Source organism: Cupressus sempervirens, chromosome 9 (assembly GCF_028749045.1).
Source record: "Cupressus sempervirens isolate cs-2001-9-10 chromosome 9, ASM2874904v1, whole genome shotgun sequence".
Taxonomy (NCBI): Eukaryota; Viridiplantae; Streptophyta; class Pinopsida; order Cupressales; family Cupressaceae; genus Cupressus; species Cupressus sempervirens.
In genome coordinates, this window is record NC_143126.1 from 77,784,411 (window position 1) to 77,809,133 (window position 24,723).

Below are 24,723 nucleotides of genomic sequence, written 5' to 3' on the forward strand. Positions count from 1 at the left end.
CTCATAAAGTCATAGAGTCACATATGTGACAAAAGAGCTTATATATATATATATATATATATTTGATGGAGGGTTCAGATCTACGAGGCAATTTAGTGAGGCACAAAGCCTGCAAGCTACCAACCAGTGAAGGCCACCACATAGACTTTTTAGGAACCCGATACAGGCCCACTCGTGCCTGAAACCTCTTTGGCTTAGAGCCAAGGACTTAGGGGCATCCACGCCATCAAAATCACCTGAGGCACCATCTTGGCCTCATCCCTTATGATGTCGGAGCCTTGCACTCAACAAGACTTGATCCCTAGTGGGTTCTTTGTGAGCCATTCAACTTCACCAGTAGACCAAGGGCCCATTGAAATTAAACATATTTCAAAATATATATTAATACAAATAAAAATAATCTTGATATTTAGTCTCAATGAATTACATTTCAACCATACCAAATTTCTTTCTAAAGTGCTCCACTTAAACTATGGAGAGAGGCTTAGTAAGGATATATGTTGTTCAATCGTTTATACAAATATGTTCCAACTAAATTGCTTTCCTTTCAACCATATCCCTTGCATAGTGATAATGGATTTCTATATGAATGGATTGATCATGTAAAATAAGATTCATTGAGAGCTTGATGCAACTTTTTGATTATCACAATGAATAATAGTAGGTTTCAAGAATTTTCCAAATAGTCCCACAATCAATTTTCGAAGCCACAGCGCTTGTCTAGCTCCCATGGTAGTTGTAAAGTATTCTGCTTCAGTAGAACTTTGTGCTATGGAAGACTGCTTCTTGCTTGTCCAACAGATCATGGTTGATCCTAAATTAAAACAACATGTAGATGTGCTCTTTCAATCAATCATACTTCTTTCCTAATCTAAATCTTAGTATTCGTGTAAGTCTAGATCAACTTTCTTATATTTGAGCCCATATCTAATAGTACCATGTAGGTACCTCAATATGTGTTTAGCAACATCAAGGTGTATTTCATGCATTTCACACATTAATTGACTCAAGATATTCACTGCATAGAAAATGTCAAGTCATGTGTTAACCAAGTACATCAGGGATCTGATGATTTTTCTATATAGGGTAGGATCTACAATTCTGGATTCAATTATTGCTTCCTTCAACTTATGTAAGTTTGTTTCCATAGGTGTGGAAATAGGCCTACACTTTATCATTCCAAACCATTTTCAAAATATCAATAGTATATTTTTCTTGATTTAGAAGGATACCATCAAATTTCTTCCAAACTTCCTATCCTAGAAAGTAGTGGTGTATCCAAATCCTTCATATCAAATTCTAAAGCCAAATCCTTCTTGCATTTAGAAATGAGGTGATCTTCTCCTATAATCAACAAATTTTCAACATATAAAATTAGTATTTCTATTTTACCTTTAATAACTTTGAAGTATAGATTTTTATCAACTTCATTCTTAGAGAAACCTAGTACCATAAGGTGGTTGTCAATTCTCTTGTATGAGGCTCTAAGAGCCTATTTAAGCCCATACAAAACTTTCTTCAATTTGCATACATGGGATGCTATATCATGAATCACAAAACTGTTAGGTTGTTCTAGATAGACTTGCTCTTCAATAGTCTCATTCATGAATGCCATCTTTACATCCATCTAGTGTATCTTCCAACCCTTAGGTGCAACAACAACTATATCTTCTCTGATGGACATATATCTAGCAATTGGTGCAAATGTCTTCTCATAATCAATTCCCTCCTTTTGTGAGAAACCTCTTGCAACAAAACATGCCTTGTGTTTCTCTATACTATTGTCATCAAAATGTTTAATTTTGAAGAGTCATTTAGAGGAGAAAATGGATTTCCCTTTAGGTGTAGGTACTATTTCCCACACATCATTTTTAAAAATGGATTGGTACTCTTTTATCATGGCATCTTTCCATACAAGGTGTTTAAGAGCTTCAGTAAACGAGCAAGTTCTGAGTTTATAATATCATTCATTAGAGCTACGTAGTTTGATAATATGTTAGGCCTCTTACTCTCTCTAAAAGTGCCTTTGGGTGCAACAAAGTTTTATGATTCCTAAAAAAAAATTCTATCCTTGAGTGGTTGTTTCCTTTTGTTAATATTTTTATTTTACTTCTTTTGAGTTTTAGGATCAATTTGGTTTTCATTAGAGGTTTCTTCTAGTTTCTCCCTCTATGGCTCAGAAGTAGATTCTTCCTCCATGTCCTCAGGTGAGTCATGAATCTTCAACTGATATGATCTCTTTGACCTTTTCGATGCAATGTCTTCCTTAAAACTGACATCTTTTCTCATCTCTACTTGGCCTTGATCAAGTATGTATATCCTATAGCCTTTAGAAGTTTCATTGTAACCTAAAATAATCCCTTTCTCTCAGTTCAAGTTCTAATTTTTCCCTTTTCTCTTTAGGTATATATATATATATATATATATATATATATATATATATATATATATATATATATATATATATATATATATATATATATATATATATATATATATATATATATATATATATATATATATATATATATATATATATATATATATAGGAAACCCAAATATCATAAGGTGGTTTATATTAGGTTATGTTCTGGAAAGGGCCTCCTCTGGTGTTTCATTATCAAGATGTGAGTGGGGACATCTATTTTGTATGTAGATAGTTGTTCTTAAAGCTTCTTCCCAAAATGAAGTATCATGATTTTGGTCAAACGTCATTGATTTTGTAGCTTCCATAATTGTTATGTTTTTCCTCTCAGCTACCACATTTTTTGAGGATTATAGGGTATAGTGAACCCCCTCTTAATCTTGGCGTTAATACAAATTTTTTAAAAGATTTTTGAAGTGAATTCTTTCCCATTGTTAGTTCTTAGGGTTTTAATTTTCTTTCTATATGAGTTCTCTATTAGGGCCTTGAACTCTTTTAATTTCTTAGGAACCTCTTCCAACTCTTTACATTTCAGGAAGTAGATCTGGGTCTTTCTAGAGAAATCATTCACAAAAATTACATAATATAGAGACCTTCCCATCAATGGAGTTGACATAGGTCCACAAAAGTTTGAGTGAACCAATTCTAATAAATTCTTACTTTTTCTTAATCTATATTAGAAGGACCCTTTAATGTTCTTCCCTAAAGTACACCCCTTACATGTCCTATTATTGGTTGAGTTTAGTTTGGGAAGTGTTGTCATAGGTATGTGTAGGATCATGGTCAACCAAACTATTCCCTTAAGTGGTACTGAAAAACCAGAAAATTTGGCTTATGTCAATTTGACACGTAATTTTAAAGTATTCATGGAATTTATATCAAAATTTTGTAAGAAAAAAATTGAATAATGTGGATGATAGCTTGCGACGGGCATCTGAGACACTGCTTGAGCTAGGGCATCTGTGCCCTAGCTCTGTCTGCTCTGTTCTCGTGCTGCGGTGGTGGGCAATTGGTGGTTACAGGGTGTGGAGTGGGTGGCTCTGCTGTTGGGAGGCAGATTGGGTCTGTTCTTCGGTGGTCAAGCATTCTTTTTGACGTGGGTGGAGTTTTGTGAGTGCGTTTCTTGCTTATTCTGTGTTGTGTATAGATAGGGCGGCCTATGGCATGGTGATCTACTAGGCTGAGGCTCTGGTCTACTTTCCTTTGCGAAGATTTTGCTGGTGTAGGTGGATTTAAGGTGGGTGAAGGCCCTTTCCCCATTCTTTATTTGTAAGAATGGTGGATGCCAAGGCTGAGGTAGTTGGGAGAAGCTCTCAATTGGATTTTCGGGCGGCTATAGGCCCGAAGGCTTCAAATCAAGGATGAAGACCTTTGACAACAATCTGTTTGTCTTGAAATTTGGTACTATTGGATTTGGAGTATCAAATGCTTCAAGGATTACAAAGACTAATGGATGCCTCGAGAGGTGCGAAGAGAGGCCAAAGCTGGTTATTCCAGCTGAAATGATCGCTGAAGATGTGGAGTATTACTCACAACACTCCTTATATTGTAAGTTTTTGGGGATGAGAGTCTCTCTATAATTTTTGGAGGTTTGGGCTCAAAGGACTTGGGAGCCGAAAGGGGAAATGGAGATAATGTTGTTGGCTAATAGCTATTTCATGGTTACTTTAAATTGCACAACATATCACAATCGGGTATTTGAGGGAGGCTCTTATTTTTAATAAGGTCAGGTTGTTCATTAAGCCATGACATGCTGGTTTCAATCTTGCAGAGGAGCTTCCAAATCATGTCTTAATGTGGGTTCGCTTGCCAAGATTTTTGGTGGAGTGCTGTCAAGAGGATGTGTTACACCTTTTGGCCTCAGTGCTTGGAAAACCTGTGGGGACTTCATCCCAGACCTTGGGTAAAAAGGTAATGACTTTTCCATGCATTTGTGTTAAAATTGACCTAAGTAGGCCTTTACCAGATGCAATAGAGATGTGTGTGGGTTCTTATTCTTGGGTGCAACATTTAGACTATGAATCTCTTCCTTTTCGCTGCCGGTTGTGTCGAGAATATGGTCATTTGCAGAGGTAATGCCCAAGAAATTTGCCTCAGGAATCCCAACCTTCACAGCCTGTGAGAAACCCTCTTGAGATAGATAAAGGGAAGTGTATTTCTTAGGATGAGGCAGGTACGTTAGATGGATTTTCTCCGGTTAGGGCTCGCAACAGGAATAGGGGTCAAAAGAGGCCATTTAAAGAAAGGCAGGAGGACAATACCTTCAATAGATTTGAGATTTTGGATGAGCTCAGCCAACAGGAAGTTAACCTAGGTTTGGTTAATCTGGATCAAGGGCTGGTGGGCTTAACCCAAGAGGATCCTATTCTTGATTCCTCTATGGAACCCCTGGGGGAGGATTATAGGCAACTGGTAGCAGATCAACAAAAGGGGATTTCTGAGGTGCAGGAACCCTTAGCCATTGTTTCTACAGTTGGAGTCGATTCCCCAACTATTGGGCGGAATAGTGGATCAGATTTGGCAACAAAGCCTAAGCCTCCTCCCAAATTGGGCATTTTGCAGAAAGATATCAAGAAGGGTAGGGCAGAGAAATTTGCTAAACTTGGCAAGAAAAAGGATATGGAAAAGATCAAATTGGCCGGTGAAAATTTGCTGGAGTCAGGGGTAGTCAAACCTTTGGATTCTATTTTTTCAGCCCCCTTGAAATGATTGTTATATCATGGAATGTACGAGGCTTGAACAACGACCCTAGACAAAAAGTTGTTCATGAGTTAATTAGAAGGCAAGGTCCTAATGTTGTATTCTTATAGGAAACTAAGTTATTTGTTGAAAGGATACAAGGTGTGATGCCTAGGTTGTGGAGAAGTGGGGAGTGTCAATGCATTGGAACTCTAGGAGCTTCGAGGGGGCTGACATGCTTATGGAATCCCCAAAAAATCTAGCCTCTTTGGTGGATTTCCTCTAAAGCTTCTATGTCTATGATGGCTACTTGCCTAGAGTCAGGGGATGTCATATTATTTTCCAATATTTATGCTCCTACTGATCTTCAAGGTAAAGAAGTTTTGTGGTCTCACATCAGGTTGATCTGTAGCATGTTGCCTTTTCATCCTTGGATTATGGCTGGAGATTTCAATGCTATTTGTGAGTTAGCTGAGAAGCGCGATGGAAATAGGAGGTTGGATCCTTCTGCATTGTTGTTCCAAGATAATATCAATGCCCTGAATCTTGTGGATGTCAAACCCAACAATGGTCAGTTTACCTGGAACAATCGTTGGGTTGGAGAGTTTTGTGTTGCAGAAAGGTTAGATCACTTTTTAGTCTCTTGTTATTGGGTTGGTGGAATGTGGACTTCTAACTTTGAAATCTTGGATTGGAGAGGTTCAGACCATTGGCCTATTAAATTTGTTATAGAGTCAACTCAGAGGCTTCGAAAACCTTCTTTTAGGTTCCAGATTATGTGGTTACGGGACCCATCTTTATATGCCTTGGTCTCTGAGCGGTGGAAGAAAGGTAGACCAGCCTATGGCACCTCAATGTATCTCTTTGCCAAGTTTCTTCAGTATGTTAAATTTGAGCTCAAATAGTGGAATCATTTGCATTTTAGGAATATCTTCTGTGAAAAGGCATCGGCTCAGGCTAAGCTGGATGGTGTCACGAGAAAGATAAGGGAGGAAGGGGTAACAGTTGATTTGCTTCGAGATGAGGCTAAGGCTAACAAATTTTTGGAAAAGTGGGAGCTACGAGAGGAATTGTATTGGAAACAGAAGGCGCGTATTGAATGGCTTCAGGAGGGGAACAAGAACACAGCTTTCTTCTTCAACTCGGTGAAAGCTAGGCGCCATGGTAACTCTATCTTTGGATTGGTGAATGATAGGGGAGATTGTCTTTCTTCCTTTTCAGATATGTCTAGGGAGGCAGTGCAGTACTTTGAATCTCTCTTTCGAGAGGATTCGCAAGGGGGGTCTCCCAAGGAAGCGTAGATTCTTTCTTGTATTCCATCTCTTATGTTTGGAGATTTGAATCAGCAGCTCATGAGAGATATCTCGATGGAAGAGCTTGAAGGGGTAGTGTTTAATATGAATAAAGGGAAAGCACCAGGGCCAGATGGCTTCCCAATAGATTTTTTTCAAGAATTCTGGGATATAATCAAACTTGATCTTCTGGCAGTGGTTCAGGAGTCTCAAAATAATAGGCAGATGTTAAGGGCTCTGAATGCTACATTTCTTGCCCTTATTCCCAAGAATGAGGGGGCAAACAAGTTAAGCCAATTTCAACCCATTTCTTTATGCAATGTCATCTATAAAATTATTGCTAAAATTATTGCAGATAGGTTGAAGAAGGGGCTTGTGGAATTGATCTCTGAAGAGCAAGGTGGTTTTGTTGCGGGTAGGCAAATTCTGGATGGAATTGTTATTGCAACTGAGGTTATCCATTTTATGGCTAATTCTAATGAAAAAGTGACATTTATCAAGCTTGACATGGCTAAGGCATATGACAAGGTGAGGTGGTCCTTCCTTCGACGGATTCTAAGTGCTTTTGGCTTTGCAGAGTAATGGATTCAATGGGTTTGGAGCTGTGTAACTTTAGTGTCCTTCTCAGTCCTTATTAATGGAAGCCACTTTGAGATTTTTGGAGCTTCTAGAGGGCTTCGTCAGGGAGATCCCCTTTCCCCTTATTTGTTCATTCTTTTGGCAGAAGGCTTGGGGAGATGGATTAAGCGGAATGTGGAGGATGGTTTCATTCAAGGTTGGAGATGGGGTGGCACCTTACCTGCCCAAACTCACCTACAATTTGTAGATGATACTGCTTTGATGGGGCTGGCTACTATGTGGGAGGCCTCTAATCTACGAAGGGTCTTGGATGTTTACTTGGTTGCATCTGGGCAGCAGGTTAATGACGAAAAATCTTCCATTTTCTTTTTTAATACTTTGGGCCACATTCAGCAAAGGATTGCTCGTACTCTAAGATTTCAGATCAGCAACCTCCCTTTGACTTACCTTGGTATTCCCATCTCGGTGCGGAGACCTCCCAAGGAGTCTTGGCAAATAATTTTGGATAAGTTTTAGGCTAAAGTTAATCATTGGACTCATCGTTGGCTATCCTTTGCTAGTCGGGTCCAGTTGATTAAGTCAGTTGTGCAGGCTTTGCCCATTTATAGGTGCATGCTTCAGGTTGCTGCTGTAGGATTCCTAAAAGATCTTGATTTTGTGGTGAAACAATTTTTATGGGCGGGTTGTTTGGAGTCTTCCAAATAGAGCTTGGTAAGATGGGAAGTGGTCTATAGCCTGAAACAATATGATGGATTAGGTCTGAGGCAATCAGTTGTCACTAGGGAGGCCTTGGTTGCTAAACTATACTGGAGGTGGTGTACTGAGCGGGATAAGAGCTGGTCCAAGATTCTCTCCTAGAAGTATCTCCTAGGGATCCCTCAACTTGAAATTTCTAGGTACCCCCTTGCAGGTAAGGGATCTGTGATATGGGATACCCTTAAGAAAGGGGCTATGCTTATTAAGGATGGATTATTCTAGATCTGTAAGAGGGGATCAGAGGCCCTATTCTGATCTGATTCTTGGGATGGTTTTCCTCCCATTATTTCTCAGTTTCCCAACTTAGCGGTTCTCTGTCAGAGATTCCTAGAGGCTGGTTGGTCACAGGTGAGTGACTTTAAATCTTTTGCCCTCTGTGGTCAGCTAGTATTGGCTAGTTGGAAGTCCCGAGATGAGTGGCCAGTTGCAGGTTTGCAGGAGGAATGTGCTATGTTGCAGAACATCCTTTCCAGTAGAAGATGTTGCTCTCTCACGAAAGATGATGTGCTTGCCTGGTCACCCAATCCCAAGGGGATCTATACTGTAACATCAGGCTATGATAGGTTATTATCTTAGAAGTTGGTTGGACCTGAAATTCAATGGTGGAAGAAGGTATGGAACAAGCTTTCTCGGCCAAAATGTAATTGCTTTGCTTGGATGTTGACTTGGAATAAGTGCTTGACTTGGGATAATATTCAAAAGAGAGGATTTATCGGGCCTTTAGTTTGTGTAATGTGTGGTGCTAGTGAGGAGGATTCCTCCCATTTGTTCTTCCGATGCTCCTTTGCCCTTCAACTTTGGCATTTTTGGTGGGAAGTTTGGATAGCACCTTGTGTTCATGCTTCTTAATTGATCGAGTTTTGGTAGGGGATGGGCCAACCTCTTGCTGTGGCAAATTTTTTGCAGGAAGTTTGGTTTGTGGGTCCTATTTTCCTATTGTGGCAGATTTGGCTAGAACGTAACCGAAGGATTTTTCAAGGAGAACAAAGACTAGTGCAACAAATTTGGCAGAGGTTATTAGGTATGGTTCAAGAGACTGTGGGAGCCAGATGTGATGTGGAACTCCCTTTGGGGAAAAGGGACACAGAGCTAGTGGAGAGATTAGGGATTATGGGTTCTTCCTTGGCCTTGTCTAGTGCTAAGCGAAGGGGTCGGGAGAAACAAAAAATTGATAGGAATTATAAATGGCAACTTCCTCCCTATAGCATTTTGAAGATAAATACTGATGGTTCTTCTAAGGGCAATCCGGGTCCGGTTGGTACTGGTGGGATAGGTAGGGATTCCCTGGGCTCAGTGATCTTCCTCTTTTCGATATATGAAGGAATACATACCATCAACCCGGTGGAAGGGTTGGCTATCTTGATCACTCTTGAGAGAGCTCATGCTTTGGGGTGGCAGAGAGTTGTTTGTGAATCTGATTCACAGGTTTTGATCAATTTGTTTATTGAGCAGAAAGTTGTTGATGTGAGCTGGCAGTTGGCTAGTGTGGTGCAAAAAATTTTACGAGTTAGTTCTTTGATGGCAATGGTGACATTTGTCCATATCCCTAGAGAATGGAATAGGGCAGCTGATTGTTTGGCAAAATTGGCTTCAGAGCATGCTGAGGGGTGGAGAGTTGAGGAGTGGGAATTGATTCCCCAGGAGATCCGCCTAGATTTAGTGAATATTCTTGATGAAGATAAGGCTGAGATTGGCAACAATTGATGTTGTTGGTCTTTTTCTTTTACTTGGGACCTTTGTCCCCTGCCATTTTTGTAATGTTGTTCTCTAATCTTCAATAAAAAAATTTACCCCCTTTTTTCAAAAAAAAATGTTGTAAGAAAAGAATCTATAGGAAATTGAATTTAGTTTATAAACTACTAGGCCTTATGTGAAGAAAAATAAATTGATTGGTCAAAATTTTGGATTTTAATGCAGTAGTACAAAAGTTTCAGGACAAAAATAAGAAGTAGGCGTATGTCTGACCACCTTAATCAAAATCAAATGATAAAATTTTTCAATAAGATTCTAGATATAAGAAGTAAACTCATGCCCATATGTGACATGTATTTTTGGATATTTTTATTCCAAATAAAAATTATTTATAAATTTTTTACTATACCATTTTCAGAATAAAAAACTCCTACATTTGACCACCTTAACTAATTCAAAAAAAATCATTTTTTCCCCTTATAGTAGTCAAAACATAGAATGTGATGCATCTTTTGGATTTCAAAAAACTTATACTATCTGAAAGTTATAACTATTTTTCAATCAGTATGTCAATCAACACTTTTTAGCTAACTCTATTAGAAAATAAGTAATAATTACTTACTAAACTCATAATTTAATAGATATTATATCAATAGAAAGATGAGAACGTTCTCAAGAAACCCTTTTCGTTTCATCAAATTTGGATTAAAAAAAGTTGTGAGATACATGGTCGAATTCATAAACACACAATAACAAGACAAAAAAATATTTTTAGTGTTGACCATGGAAGGTTGGTATCCAAAGAAAAACTAAGCCTAATTGAGTACTCAATAATATCGGTTACCCATTCCCAAATCAGATACCCATTCTCAAATCGAAAACTCGTTCTCAAATTAGATACCCTTCATTTATTTTTTAAATAATAGTATGATCCCATTTTAGGATCCTTAGTATGTTCTTTTAAAGGCTTTAGGACCCTGAACCATACATATAATGGTTCCAAAGTATTGAAAGTGGTCATAGGGTATCCTTTGACACTCTTTGACCCATTCAATCACAATATATGTGCTTATGGGTCCTAGGACCCCTAACCACATAAATGATGTGATCTAATGACTCAAAAGTTTTCCTAGAATACCCTATAACCCCTTTTGACCCATTCAATGACATTAAGTGTGCTTAAGGGTCATAGGGTACTCTATTGCCTCTTTCAACTCATTTGAACACATGATATATGTTTCGAGGACCCCTAGGAATGTATTTTCTTGTTTAATGGGTCAAAAGGGGTCATGGGGAACTTTATGACCCTGTTTGACCCATTCAAACACATAATGCATGTCCCTAGGGGGACCCTTAGGAACATATGTTGTCATATAATGCGTTGAAAGGGGTCATAAGGTACTTTATGACCCTTTTTAACTCATTTGAACACATGATATACGTTCAAAGGGGTCCTAGGACCCCCAGGAACATATGTTCTCATTTAATGGGTCAAAAGGGGTCATAAGGAACCCTATGACCCCATTTGACCAATTCAAACACATGATATATGTCACTAGGGGTCTTAGTATCCCTAGGAATATATGTTGATTGATAATGCATTGAAAGGGATCACATGTTATTCTATGACCCCTTTTGATCATTTGAACACATGATATATGTTCCTAGGAACATATGATATCATTTAATGGGTCAAAAGGAGTCATAAGGCACCTTATGACCACATTTGTCCCATTCAAACAGATGATGTATCTCCCTAGGGGTCTCCTATGACCCCTAGGACTATACATTGTCAGATAATGGGTCGAGAGGGGTCACAATGTACCCTATGACCCATTTTGATCCATTCAAACACATGATGTATGTCTCTAAGGGTCCTAGTACCTATAGGAACATGTGTTATCATATAATGGGTCGAAAGGGATCACATGGTACCTCATGGGCCCTTTGAATCCATTCAAACACATGATATATGTCCTTGGGGGTCTTAGTACGTCTATGAACATATTTTGTCATATAATGGGTTGAAAGTGGTCATAGGATACTCTTTGACCCCTTTAAACTCATTCAAACACATGATATACATTCCTTAACATCCTAGGACCCCTGGGAACATATGTTATCATTTAATGAGTCTTGAGGGGTCATAAGGTACCATATGACCCCTTTTGACCCATTCAAACACATAATGTATGTCCCTAGGGGTCCTAGGAGCCCTAGGAACATATGTTATCATATAATGGGTTGAAACAGGTTATAGGGTACTCTATGACCCCTTTCAACTCATTCAAACACATGAAATATCTTCCTAGGGGTCCTAGGATCACTAAGAACATATGTTTTCATTTAATGGGTCAAAATGGGTCATAGGGTACCCTATGGCCCCATTCAACCCTTTCAAACACATGATGTATGTCTGCAGGGGTCATAGGACCCTTGGGAAGATATGTTGTCATATAACAAGTCGAAAGGGGTCAAAGTGTACCATATGACCCCTTTGGATCCATTCAAACACATGATATATGTCCCAACATGTGTTGTCATATAATGGGTCAAAAGGGGTCCTAGGGTACTCTATGATCCTTTTTGACTCATTTGAACACATGATATATGTTCTTAGGCATCCTAGGACCATACATTCTCATTTAATGGGTCAAAAGGGGTCATAGGGCATCCTATAACTTGATTGAACCCATTCAAAGACATGATGTATGTCCCTAGGGGGTTCTAGGAGCCTTGGGAACATATGTTGTCATATAATCAATCAAAACGGGTTATAGGGTACTCTTTGACCTCTTTTAACTCATTCGAACACATGATATATGTTCCAAGGTGTCCTAGGAAGCCTAGACGCATATATTCTCATTTAATGGGCCAAAAGGGGTCATAAGGCACCCTATGACCCCATTAGATCCATTTAAACACAATATATGTCCCTAGGGCTCCTAGGACCCCTAAGAACATAGGTTGTCATATAATGAGTCGAGAGGGGTCATAGTGTACCCTATGACCCCTTTTGATCCATTCAAATAAATCATGTATGTCCCTAGGGGTCCTAGTACCCTTCGGAACATATATTGTCATATAATGGGTTGAAAGGGGTCCTAGAGTACTTTATGACCCTTTTTGACCCATTAAATGAGACCATATGTTCCTAGGGCTCATTGAATGAGGACATATGTTCCTAGGGATCCTAGGACCCCTAGGAACATATGTTCTCATTTAATGGGTCAAAACAGGTCATAGGGCACCCTATCACCCCATTCAACCCATTCAAACACATGATGTATGTTTCTAAGGGTCCTAACACCCTTAGGAACATATGTCATCATATAATGGGTCGAGAGGGGTTATAACATACCTTATGACCCCTTTTGATCCATTCAAACAAATGATGTATGTCCCTAGGGGTCCTAGTACCCCTAGGCATATATATTTTCAAATAATGGGTTGAAAGGGGTCATAGGGTACCCTATGACCCCTTTCGATCCATTTAGACACTTGATAAATGTCCCTATGGGTCCTAGTACCCCTAAGAACATATGTTTTCATATAATGGGTCAAAATGGTCCATAGGGTTCTTTATGACCCCATTAAACACATTTGAACACATGGTATATGTTCTTAGGATTCTCGAGACCCCTAGGAACATATGTTCTCATTTAATGGGTCAAAAGAGATCATAGGGAAATCTATAACCCCATTCAACTCATTCAAACACATGATGCATGTCTCTAAGGGTCCTAGGACATCTAGGATCATATGGTGTCATATAATGGGTCATAATGTACCATATGACCCATTTCAATCCATTCAAACAAATGATGTATGTCTGTAGGGTTCCTAGTAATCCTAGTAACATATGTTGTCATATAATAGATCGAAAGGGGTCATAGGGTACCCTATCACCCCTTTTGATCCATTTAAACACTCGATCAATGTCCTTATGGGTCCTAGTACCCCTAGGAACATATGTTGTCATGTAATGGGTTGAAAGGGGTCATAGGTTACTCTATGGTCCCTTTCGATGCATTTCATGACAACATATATCCCTAAGGGTCCCGAAATCCCCAAGAAAATATTTCATTTATTAATGTAATGAAAGGGGTCATATGTTATCCCTCGGGGTCCTAGCAATCCTAACAACCTATTACATTTGTTCAAATGGGTCGAAAAGGGTCATAGGTTATCCTATGACCCCTTTTGTCACATTTCATAACAACATATGTCCCTAGGGGTCTTAAGACCCTTAGAGACCTAATTCGTTTGTTTGAATGGGTCAAAACTGGTGCATAGAATAACCTATGACCCCTTTCGACATAATTCATGACAACATATGTCCCTAGGGGTCCTAGAAGCCCTAAAAACCTATTTCATTTGTTTGAATGGGTCGAAAAGGGTCATAGGATAACCTATGACCCCTTTCGATGCATTTCATGACAACATATATTCCCCCTTAGGGCTGCTAGGACCCCTAGGGACATATGTTGTCATGAAATGTGTCGAAAGGGGTCATAGGTTATCCTATGATCTCTTTCGACCCATTCAAACAAATAAATTAGGTCTCTAGGGGTCCTAGGACCCCCAAGGACATATGTTATCATGAAATGCATCAAAATAGGTCATCAATTATCTTATGACACCTTTCGACTCATTCAAACAAATGAAATAGATTTGTAGGGCTTCTACAACCTCTAGGGACATAAGTTGTCATGAAATGCATCAAAAAGGGTCATAGGTTATCCTATAACCCCATTCGACCCATTCAAATAAATGAACTAGGTCCTAAGGGGTTGTAGGACCCCTAAGGACATATGTTGTCATGAAACTCATCAAAATGGGTCATAGGCTATCCTATGACTCCTTTCAACTCATATGAACAATTATAATATGTCCCTAGGACCCCTAGGGTCATATGTTATCATGAAATATGTCGAAAGGGGTCATAGGTTATCTTATGACCCCTTTCGACCCATTGGAACAAATAAAATAGGTCCTTATGGGTCATAGGACCCCTAGGGACATATGTTGTCATGAAACGTGTCAAAAGGGGTCATAATTTATCTTGTTCCCCTTCGACTCATTCGAAGAATTAGGTCCTAAGGGGTCCTAGGACTCCTAGGGACATATGTTGTCATGAAAAATGTCGAAAGGGGTCATAGGTTATCCTATGACCCCTTTTGACCCATTCAAACAAATGAAATAGGTTCCTAGCGGTCTTAGGACCCCTAGGGACATATGTAGTCATGAAATGCATTAAAATGGGTCATAGGTTATCCTATGACACTTTTCGACACATATGAACAATTATAATATGTCCCTAGGGGTCCTAGGGTCCTAGGTTATCATGAAATGTCTTGAAAGGGGTCGTAGGTTATCCTAGGACCCTTTTTGTCCCATTGAAACAAATAAAATAGGTCCCTAGGGGTCCGCATGTTATCATGAAATGTGTCGAAAGCTATCATAGGTTATTCTATGACCACATTCGACCCATATGAACAATTACAATATGTCCTTAGTAGTCCTAGGACCCTTGGGGTCATATGTTGTAATGAAATATGTCAAAAGGGGTCATAGGATAACCTATGACCCCTTTCTACCCATTTGAACAAATAAAATAGGTCCCCAATTGTCCTAAGACCCCAAGGGACATATGTTGTCATGAAATGTGTTGAAAGGGGCCATAGGTTAAAATAGGTCCCTAGGGGTCTTAGGACCCCTACAAACATATGTTGTCATGAAATGTGTCAAAAGGGGTTATAGGTTATCCTATGACCCCTTTTGACCCATTGAGACAAATGAATTAGGTCCCTAGGGGTCCTGGGACCCCTAAATATATGTTGTGATGAAATGTGTCGAAAGCAATCATAGGTTATCCTATGACCCCTTTTCAACCCATTTAAACAAATGAAATAGGTCCCTAGGGGACCTAAGATCCCTAGAGACATATGTTGTAATGAAATGTATTGAAATAAGTTATAGGTTATCCTATGACCCCTTTCCACCCATTCAAACAAATGAAATAGGTCCCTAGAGGTCTTAGGACTCCTAAGGACATATATTGTCATGAAATGTGTCGAAAGGGGTCATAGGTTATCTTATGACCCTTTCAACCCATTTGAACAAATAAAATAGGTCCCTAGGGGTCTTAAGATGCCTAAAAACATATGTTATCATGAAATGTGTCAAAATGGGTCATAGGGTACTCTATGACCCCTTTTGACTCATTCAAATACATGATATACGTTCCCAAGGGTCCTAGGACCCTAAGGAACATATGTTATCATTTAATGGGTCAAAAGGGGTCATAGGCTACCCTATGACCCCTTTCAACCCATTCAAACATATGATTTATGTCCTTAGGGGTCAAACATTTGTTGTCATATACTATGTTGAAAGGGGTCATGGGGTACTCTATGACCCCTTTTGATGCATTTGAACACATGATATATTTTCCTAGGGGTCCCTGGATCCTTATGAACATATGTTATCATTTAATGGCTCAAAATGGGTCATAGGGAACCCTATGACCCTTTTCGACCCATTAAAACACATGATGTATGTCCCTAGGGATCCTAGGACTCGTAGGGACATACACAATATGTTGTAATGGGTCAAAAGGGGTCATAAAATACCCCTTTTGACCCACTACACAATAACATATGTTCCTTCAAATTGGTAGAAAGGGGTCATAGGGCATGCCATGACAAATTTTGACCCATTACATGGCAAAAAAGGTTCATAGGGTTCCCAGGATCCCTAGGGACATACATGTTGTGCTCCAATGGGTCAAATGGGGTTAAAGGATATCTTATGACACCTTTCAACCTATTACATGACATAATAGGTTCTTGTGGGTCCTAGGACCCCTAGGGACAAACATGTTGCGTTCAAATGGGTTAAAATGGGTCATCGGATAACCTATGACTTGTTCCAATCAAATACATGACAACATATATTCCTAGGGGTCCTAGGGTCCCTAGGGACATACATGTCGGGTGATCCATTACATGAAAACATATGTTCCTAGGGTTCCCAAGACCATTAGAGACAGACCTCTTATATTCCAATGGGTAGAAAGGGGTCACAGGGTATCCTATGACCCCTTTCAACCCATTACACGAGAACATATGAGTCTTAGGACCCTTATCATCACGTGTGTGTTCAAGTGGGTCAAAATCCTATAACCCCTTTCAACCCATTACATGATAACATATATTCTTAAGGGTCCTATGTTGTGTTCTAATGGGTCAAAAGGGGTCATCAGATACCCTATGACCCTTTCGACCCATTACATGACAACATATGTTTGTAGGGATCCTAGGAATGTATGTTGTCATGTAATGGGCTGAAAGGGTCATAGGATACTCTATGACCCCTTTTAACCCATTGGAACACAACATGTATGTCTATAGGGATCCTAGGACCCCTACGAAAATATGTTATCATGTAATAGGTCGAAAGGGGTCACAACATACTCTACAACCCCTTTCTACCCATTGAAACACAAGATGTATGTCCCTAGGCATCTTATGACCCCTAGGAACATATGTTGTTGTACCATGGGTCGAAAGGGATCATAGGGTATCCCATGATCCCTTAGGACTCATTGGAACACAACATGTATGTCCGTAGGTGGACCCCTAGGAGCATACATCGTCATATAGTTTATTAACTTAAGTTACTAATATATATAATATATAATTATAATATATATGATATATAATATATAATTATAATATATATGATATATAATAATATATAATAAATACTAACTATATATTTAAAAAAATATAATAAATAATCATTATAATTATTTAATACTATATAATAAACTTCAATATCTATATAATAACTGACCCCCCAAAATTATGCTATAACTATTATAATAGTTAATATAACTTAAAAATTGGTCTCTCCCTTTGATTTTGGCAAATAAAAATCAATATTTAACTTAAAAGTTGGTCCCCACTCCCTTTACATTTGAATTTGGTGCTATGATTTGGGCACTTAGATCAGGTACCCATTCTCAAATTAGGCACTTGACAAGACAAGGTATTACATTTTTTGTTTGGTATCAAGATGGGTGGGAAAAAGGTCAAAGCAGATTTTGAAACACTTTTAGATGTTTCAAAACTACATATTTTTCACATTTCCACTTTTTGGCACACCATGATCTTGAACATACCCTCACTAATATTTCCATTGATTTTAGGGCTCAAAAATGTATATGTCTTAATCTTTTGTGCTAGATTTCATTGGAGTCACAAGTTTAATGAATGAGCACTTGTTTTGATTCAGTGCAAAGTTTATATAGGTATCCATGTGTTACACCTATTTAATGACCCATACCAATAGGCCACTAAACAAAACCCTAAATTTAATACACTGCTAAAATATATTTCTGAAATAAAAGAAATAATAGTGCCAATGTATTCATTCAATGAAAACCAAATGTTTTTACAAATGATATGGAAAATTTCAGCACCAAAACATTATGACATAGCACATTACAGAGAAACCCTAACTGGTTGTATACAATTGAGAACTTGTTGCAATTACAGATTGAAATGAAGAACTTGGATTGATCAAATGGTGGAGATTGAATGCTAAAGATGATATGGTGAAAGTGCAACTCCACTGGAAACTCCAAACCAGCAATTAAGCGCAAGTGAAAGGACTAAAATATCCTTCACACCGTTGTAATAATTCAGGTGATCTTTCACACCCTCAAAATTGCGTACCAATTGAGAGTTTTCGTTCTCAATGGCCAATTGTGACTACTTGCAGAAACCCTAGGCTCCACAACGCACATCAAGAAAAATTCAATAATAAAACTTGATGATAGGCAATGAGCCCTCAATGCCTATTTATTCTTTTTTCCTTGATAGGTCGGCCTCCTTTTTAATTTTTCTCTGCTTCTTCCAGCAACCTCTAGAAGATTTTTTTATTTAATTTATAAAGTTACCTTGTAATATATATATTTTTAATTGATAACTTTATAATTAACTCCTCCAAAAAATGGGACATTACAGGTTTGCCCCTCCTAAAATTGCTTGGCCTCAAGCAATCTTAATGTTGGATGTTGAAAAATCACTTCTCCCTCCCAAGTAGCATCTTCAACAGGTAAATCTTTCCACTTAACTAGATACTCTCTTATTACTCTCCTGCGAAGCTGCTTCTCTCTACTATCCAGAATGGATTCTGGCACTAAGATCAATTTTCTCTCATCATCCAAGGGAGGTAATACTGAAGAAGGCATCACATTCTGACCTAATGCCTTTTTGAGGCGTGATACATGAAACACATTGTGCACTCTACTGTCTGTGGGAAGCTCCAACTCATAAGCCACCTCACCAACTCATTTGATGATCTTGAATGGTCCATAATAGTGTGGCTTGAGTTTCTCTGCACCACTCTTCTTGAGAGTGGACTGCTTATATGGCTGCAACATGAGGTAAACCATATCATTTACCTCAAAACTACGCTCAGTCCTCTTCTTGTCTGCATACTATTTTTGTTGGTTATGAGCTCTAGCAATGTTGTCTCTGAGAGTAGCAACTATATCCTTACTTTCTTGTAATAGTTCACCTGCACGGGGTACTCGACTGTCTCCCAACAACAAATCTAAGAAACTAGGTACCTCATAACCATAAAGTGCCATGAAGGGTGTCATTTGTATAGTCATATGATATGTAGTATTGTAACAATACTCACAGAGATATATCCATCTGACCCAAGCTCGCTGTTGATCTACCACATAATTCCTCAAATACCCTTCCACCCATTTGTTTACAATCTCTATTTGACCATCAGTCTATGGGTGATAACTAATACTAGGTGTAATCTTAGTGCCACACAACAGAAATATCTCATGCAAAAAGTGACTCATGAAGTGGCTGTCCCTATCACTCACAATGCTCCAAGGCAAACCGTGTAATCCAAAAATCTCCCTGAAGAAGACCTTTGCTACCTGAGTTGCTGAGTATGTAGTAGCGATAGGGAAGAAGTGAGCATATTTTGTTAGCCTATCCACCACCACATAGATACAATTGTGCCCCTGGGCCCTGGGCAAGCCCACAATAAAATCCATAGAGATGCACTCCTACTTCCTGTCAGTAATAGGAAGTGGCTGTAGGAGCCTTGCTGGATAAATGTGCTCTTGTTTGTTCTGCTAGCAAACATGACACTCATGCACATACTGCAAAACATCAGCCTTAAGTCCCTTCCAAGTGAACCGTTCTCGTACTAACCTGTAAGTCTTGAAATACCTAGGATGGCTTGTTGTAGGTGAATTATGAAATGCTCTCAAAATCAACTGCTTCACTTTCGATCCCAGGACTAAGTAAATCATGTTCTTGTAAATGATAAAATCATCTATGAGAGTGTATCTGGTGTCAATTGTTGTTCCCTCCACTATAGCAGAGGCCCACGTGTCTTCGGCATATTCTGCTACAATCAAGTGTTGCCAATCCTCTGATATTTGAATCATAGAAGTGAGGTGTGGCCTACGGGATAAAGCATCTACATCAATATCCTGTCCCCTTAACATATGTGATATCAAAATCATATTCCTATAACTTACTCACCCACTTCTACTGACAATCATTCAGGTCCCGCTGACCCAAAAAGTGCTTCAAACTATTATGATCAGTTTTAATACAAAATTTGCTGCCCACAAGATATTGTCTGAATTTGGCCAAGGCATGCATGATGGCCAACATCTCCTTATCATATATGCTGAATGATCTCTCAGCCCCTCTGAGTTTCCTACTCTCATACGCTATAGGATGCTTGTCCTGCATGAGTACAACACCAACTCCCTCTCCAGAAGCATCACATTGAAGCTCAAATGGCTTTGTGAAATCAGGTAATGCTAATACTGGGCATGTAATCATTATTTCCTTGAACCGCATAAAATAACCCTATGCCTCCCGAGTCCACACAAATGCCCCTTTCTTCAGCAAATCTATCATGGGCACTGCATGTCGTGAGTAGCCACTAAAAAACCTGCGATAGAATCCACATAGAGCAAGGAACCCTCTTAACTGTGTAAGGTTCTCTGGTGGTGGCCAATCAACAATAGCACAGATCTTTTCAGGATCCATTCACACTCCTTCCGCACTAATGATGTGTCCAAGATACAACAATTCTGTCATCCCCAAATCACATTTGGACTCCTTGGCATACAAGGACACACTCTGTAAAATGCTTAATATTGTCTCCAAGTGCTCTAAATGTTCCTACCATGTCCTACTATAGATTAAAATATCATCAAAGAACACTAGCACAAATTTCCTCAACTAATGGTGGAAGACCTTGTTCATAGTGGACTGAAAAGTGGCAGGTGCATTAGTCAAACCAAAAGCCATGACTACAAACTCGAAATACTCGTAATGACATCTAAAAGCAGTTTTTTCAATATCCTGCTCTCGAACTCTAATCTGGTGATAGCCTGATCTCAAATCAATTTTTGTGAAATAACAAGCCCCATGCAATTCGTCTATCAGCTCATCGATGCATGGGATGGGATACTTGTTCTTTATAGTTCTCTTATTCAACACCCTGTAATCAATACACATTTGTAGAGTACCATCCTTCTTTTTTACCAAAACAACAAAAGATGCAAAGGGTGACTTACTTGGTCTGATGTGTCCCATTGCTAGCAACTCATTGATGGTCCTCTCCATCTCATCTTTGAGTCATTTTGGGTGCTAGTATGGTGTGATCATGACAGGCTTAGCACCTTCCTCTAACTTGATAATGTGCTCAATACCTCTATCTGGTGGCCTGCCTGGTGGAATCTCACTGAATACCTTCCCATACTTGATTCTCAATTTCTGAATATCTGGATGATATTCAGTCTTATGTTGCCCCTCCTGGGTACGCATCAAGGCACATATTGCTGGCCACTCTATATTATTATGTTTGGCTAATCTCTCCAACTGCCTAAATGAGATAGTCCTGACATTACCATTACGAATACCCTTCAGCACATGAGTCCTGCCATCCACCAGGAATTGTATCTCCATATCATCCAATCTCAGGATAACCTCCTTCAAAGAATGTAGCCATTGCATCCCAAGTACTATGTCCATGTCACCCATGTTGACCACATGATAGTTCGCCTTAAACTCATATTTTTCAAGCGCAAAGGTATATCTCGCACCATCCTATCACAATGAAGAGTATATCCATTAGCTACCTTAACTCTCTATCCCTCGAAATCCTCAATAATGAGTCCATGCCTCTCCAAAAATTGTGCATCAATGAAATTATGCGTGGCACCTATATCCAATAGAGTGATAATCTTTGTCCTGCCAAGACTCCTCGAAATTTGAAAGATCCCTCTCTTTGAATACTAGACAGACGTGCCTCTTGTAAATGCATCTTTGGAACCTCTTTTTTCTCAGCACTATCTACCTCTTGTTCACCCTCTGCCTCATCGGGACACTCATCATGGTGCTCTGAGATGTCTGAATCTGAACCTTCATAATAAGCCCACATCACCCGGTTAGCCTTCCCCTTAGGCTTCATAGGACAATCATGACCAAACTCATAGGGACCTTTGCAAAAGAAGCATAGCTTCTTCCTACACAGGTCATTAAGTGTTTCCTTATCCCAAGGTGCAACTAGCTTGTCTTTCGAGTCACTAACCTTCTCTTTACCCTTGCTGAATTCCCCTTTGTTATCTCTAAATGATGAAGAACTCTTTCAACTAAACCGGTTTGCTAGAGCTGGAGCTGCAAGTTCCATACTACAGGCTTTCTTCATGGCTTCCTGTAATGTAGGAGGATCAAAGGCCTTTACCCACCCCTTGAGTGGTTTAGTTAATCCCTCTATGAATAAAATGACTAGCCTCCTCTCTGAAATGTCAGGCACCATCACTGCAAGCTTCTGGAAGTCATTGATAAATTGTTCTAAGCCTCCTAATTGTCTCAACTGGGCTAACTCCCGAAAATAAACTTCAGGGTTTTTTTTTATCAAACCTTTCTATCAATCTATCCACAAACTCTTGATAAGTGGTTACCTTATTGAGTTGCAATGTGATCATGCCATGTGTCCACCAATCATGTGCTGCCCCATCTAAGTGTAAAGTGGCATACTTGAGTGCTTCAAATTCTGTCATCGTCTTCAAAGATAGGAAAGTATCCACCTTATGAATCCAAGCACAAGTAGTCATTTTTGCACTGCCATCAAATGTGGGTAATACCAACTTGTTGGTGACCTATTGCAACTCACTGTGTTTATCTACTTGCTTTTGCCTGACAGCTCTATAGTTCAGGTACCTGTCAAATGTCCATCCATCTTGTACATATTCTGGTAATGAATCCCACTCATTTTTTGCTTGTCGGAGTTCATCTACAATATCTGTTACCATAGCATCAGGTGTGCGTGCTGGAGTTATTATGATTATTCCTCCTATTTTCCCCAATCAAATGTTGCATCATAACCATCATTGCCTGTGTACTTGCCTCTATTGATTGTAGAAGCCTCTCCTGTTGCTGTAAAGTCTCATCATCTCGCACACTTCTAGATGGGCTTTGAGAATGCCTCTCAACCATATTCTCAGTTATGTTGGTTATTTTGTAAACTAAATTAAATGGTGGCTGGGTAACCCTATTAGGCTAGCAGGAAACTGCTTTGATACCACTGTAATGATCCGTACCAATAGGCCACTAAACAAAACCCTAAATTTAATACATTGCTAAAATATATTGCTGAAATAAAAGAAATAATAGTGCCAATGTATTCATTCAATGGAAACCAAATGTTTTTACAAATGATATGGAAAATTTCAGCACCAAAACATTATGACATAGCATATTACAGAGAAACCCTAACTGGCTGTATACAATTGAGAACTTGTTGCAACTACAGATTGAAATGAAGAACTTGGATTGATCAAATGGTGGAGACTGAATGCTGAAGATGATATGGTGAAAGTGCAACTCCACTGGAAACTCCAAACCAACAATTAAGCACAAGTGAAAGGACTAAAATATCCTTCCCACAGTTGCAATAATTCAGGTGATCTTTCACACCCTCAAAATTGCGTACCAATTGAGAGTTTTCGTTCTCAATGGCCAATTGTGACTACTTGCAGAAACCCTAGGCTCCACAACGCACATCAGCAAAAATTCAATAATAAAATTTGATGATAGGCAATGAGCCCTCAATGCCTATTTATTCTTTTTTCCTTGATAGGTTGGCCTCCTTTTTAATTTTTCTCCGCTTCTTCCAGCAACCTCTAGAAGATTTTTTTATTTAATTTATAAAGTTACCTTGTAATATATATATTTTTAATTGATAACTTTATAATTAACTCCTCCAAAAAATGGGACATTACAACCTATTGTTTTAGCCTTCTTAAAAGTAGCATTCTTTGGCCATGCCAAGGCTTTTCCATTAATTAAAGTGAGTCTATTTCCATTATCTTTTAGGGTCGATATAGATACAAGATTTCTTTTTATTCTTGGTACAAATAGTAGATCTTGTAGTTGAATAGTGATGCTAGAATCTAATTTGATTTTATAGGTACCCACTCCTTTCACAAAATGTACGAAGTCATCTCCGATGGTTACCTCTTCCACAATTTCTTCAACCATAGTATCTAGATGTTCTCAGAATCCAGTGATAAGTCTAGATGACCCACTATCAATCACCCAAGTACTGACTTTATTGATACATGATTTGATATCACTAAATAGAATAGAAACTTCTTAGGATCCTCTTCTATATATATACATATATATATATTCTGACTTTGGCATTGGATGCTTGTTTCTTATGTCTGGCAACATAATGTCCATACTTATCACATCTAAAACATTGGACTTGTGAAGCATCTCTCCTTTCCTTGCCCTTTCCTTGAATTTTTTTCTTCCTTTTGAAGTTCTTCTTCTTTGATGCAGGAGCATCATGGGTTTGCTTGGTGACTACTTTGGAGTTCTTGGAGGAAGGATTGGTAGTTAGTTTAGAGAGTACTTGGAGTGTTACTCAGTCAAAAAAGAGGTGCTCGGTAGAGGTTTCTCAATCATCTCTTGTCAGTTCTTAGTTGAAAGGTATGCGGCTTCACTGACGAACTTAGTGGTTGAATGATCTCAACGATCCCAGAGGTGCTTGGTCATTGAAGGTGCTCAACATAGCTTGTGGCACTCAGTCACTGAAGGTACTCAACAATTCTTATGGGAACTTGACATATACTGCATGGCTCAGTTATTCTTGGTGGTAGTGTTGCTCGAGAGCTTAGTCAATGAAGGGGCTCATTTGCTAGTGGACTCAACGTAAACTAGAGCT

General features: G+C 38.9%; 1 protein-coding gene across 1 annotated transcript; it reads left to right on the plus strand.

Moving 5' to 3' along the window:
• Window positions 1–6,471: 6,471 nt before the first annotated feature.
• On the plus strand, window positions 6,472–9,435 carry LOC149537700 (uncharacterized). Its single transcript, XM_089802362.1, has 5 exons — window positions 6,472–6,974; window positions 7,068–7,466; window positions 7,584–7,635; window positions 8,080–8,274; window positions 8,677–9,435. The coding sequence occupies exons 1-5, from the start codon at window positions 6,472–6,474 to the stop codon at window positions 9,433–9,435; spliced, it is 1,908 nt and encodes a 635-aa protein (XP_089658488.1).
• Window positions 9,436–24,723: the final 15,288 nt, after the last annotated feature.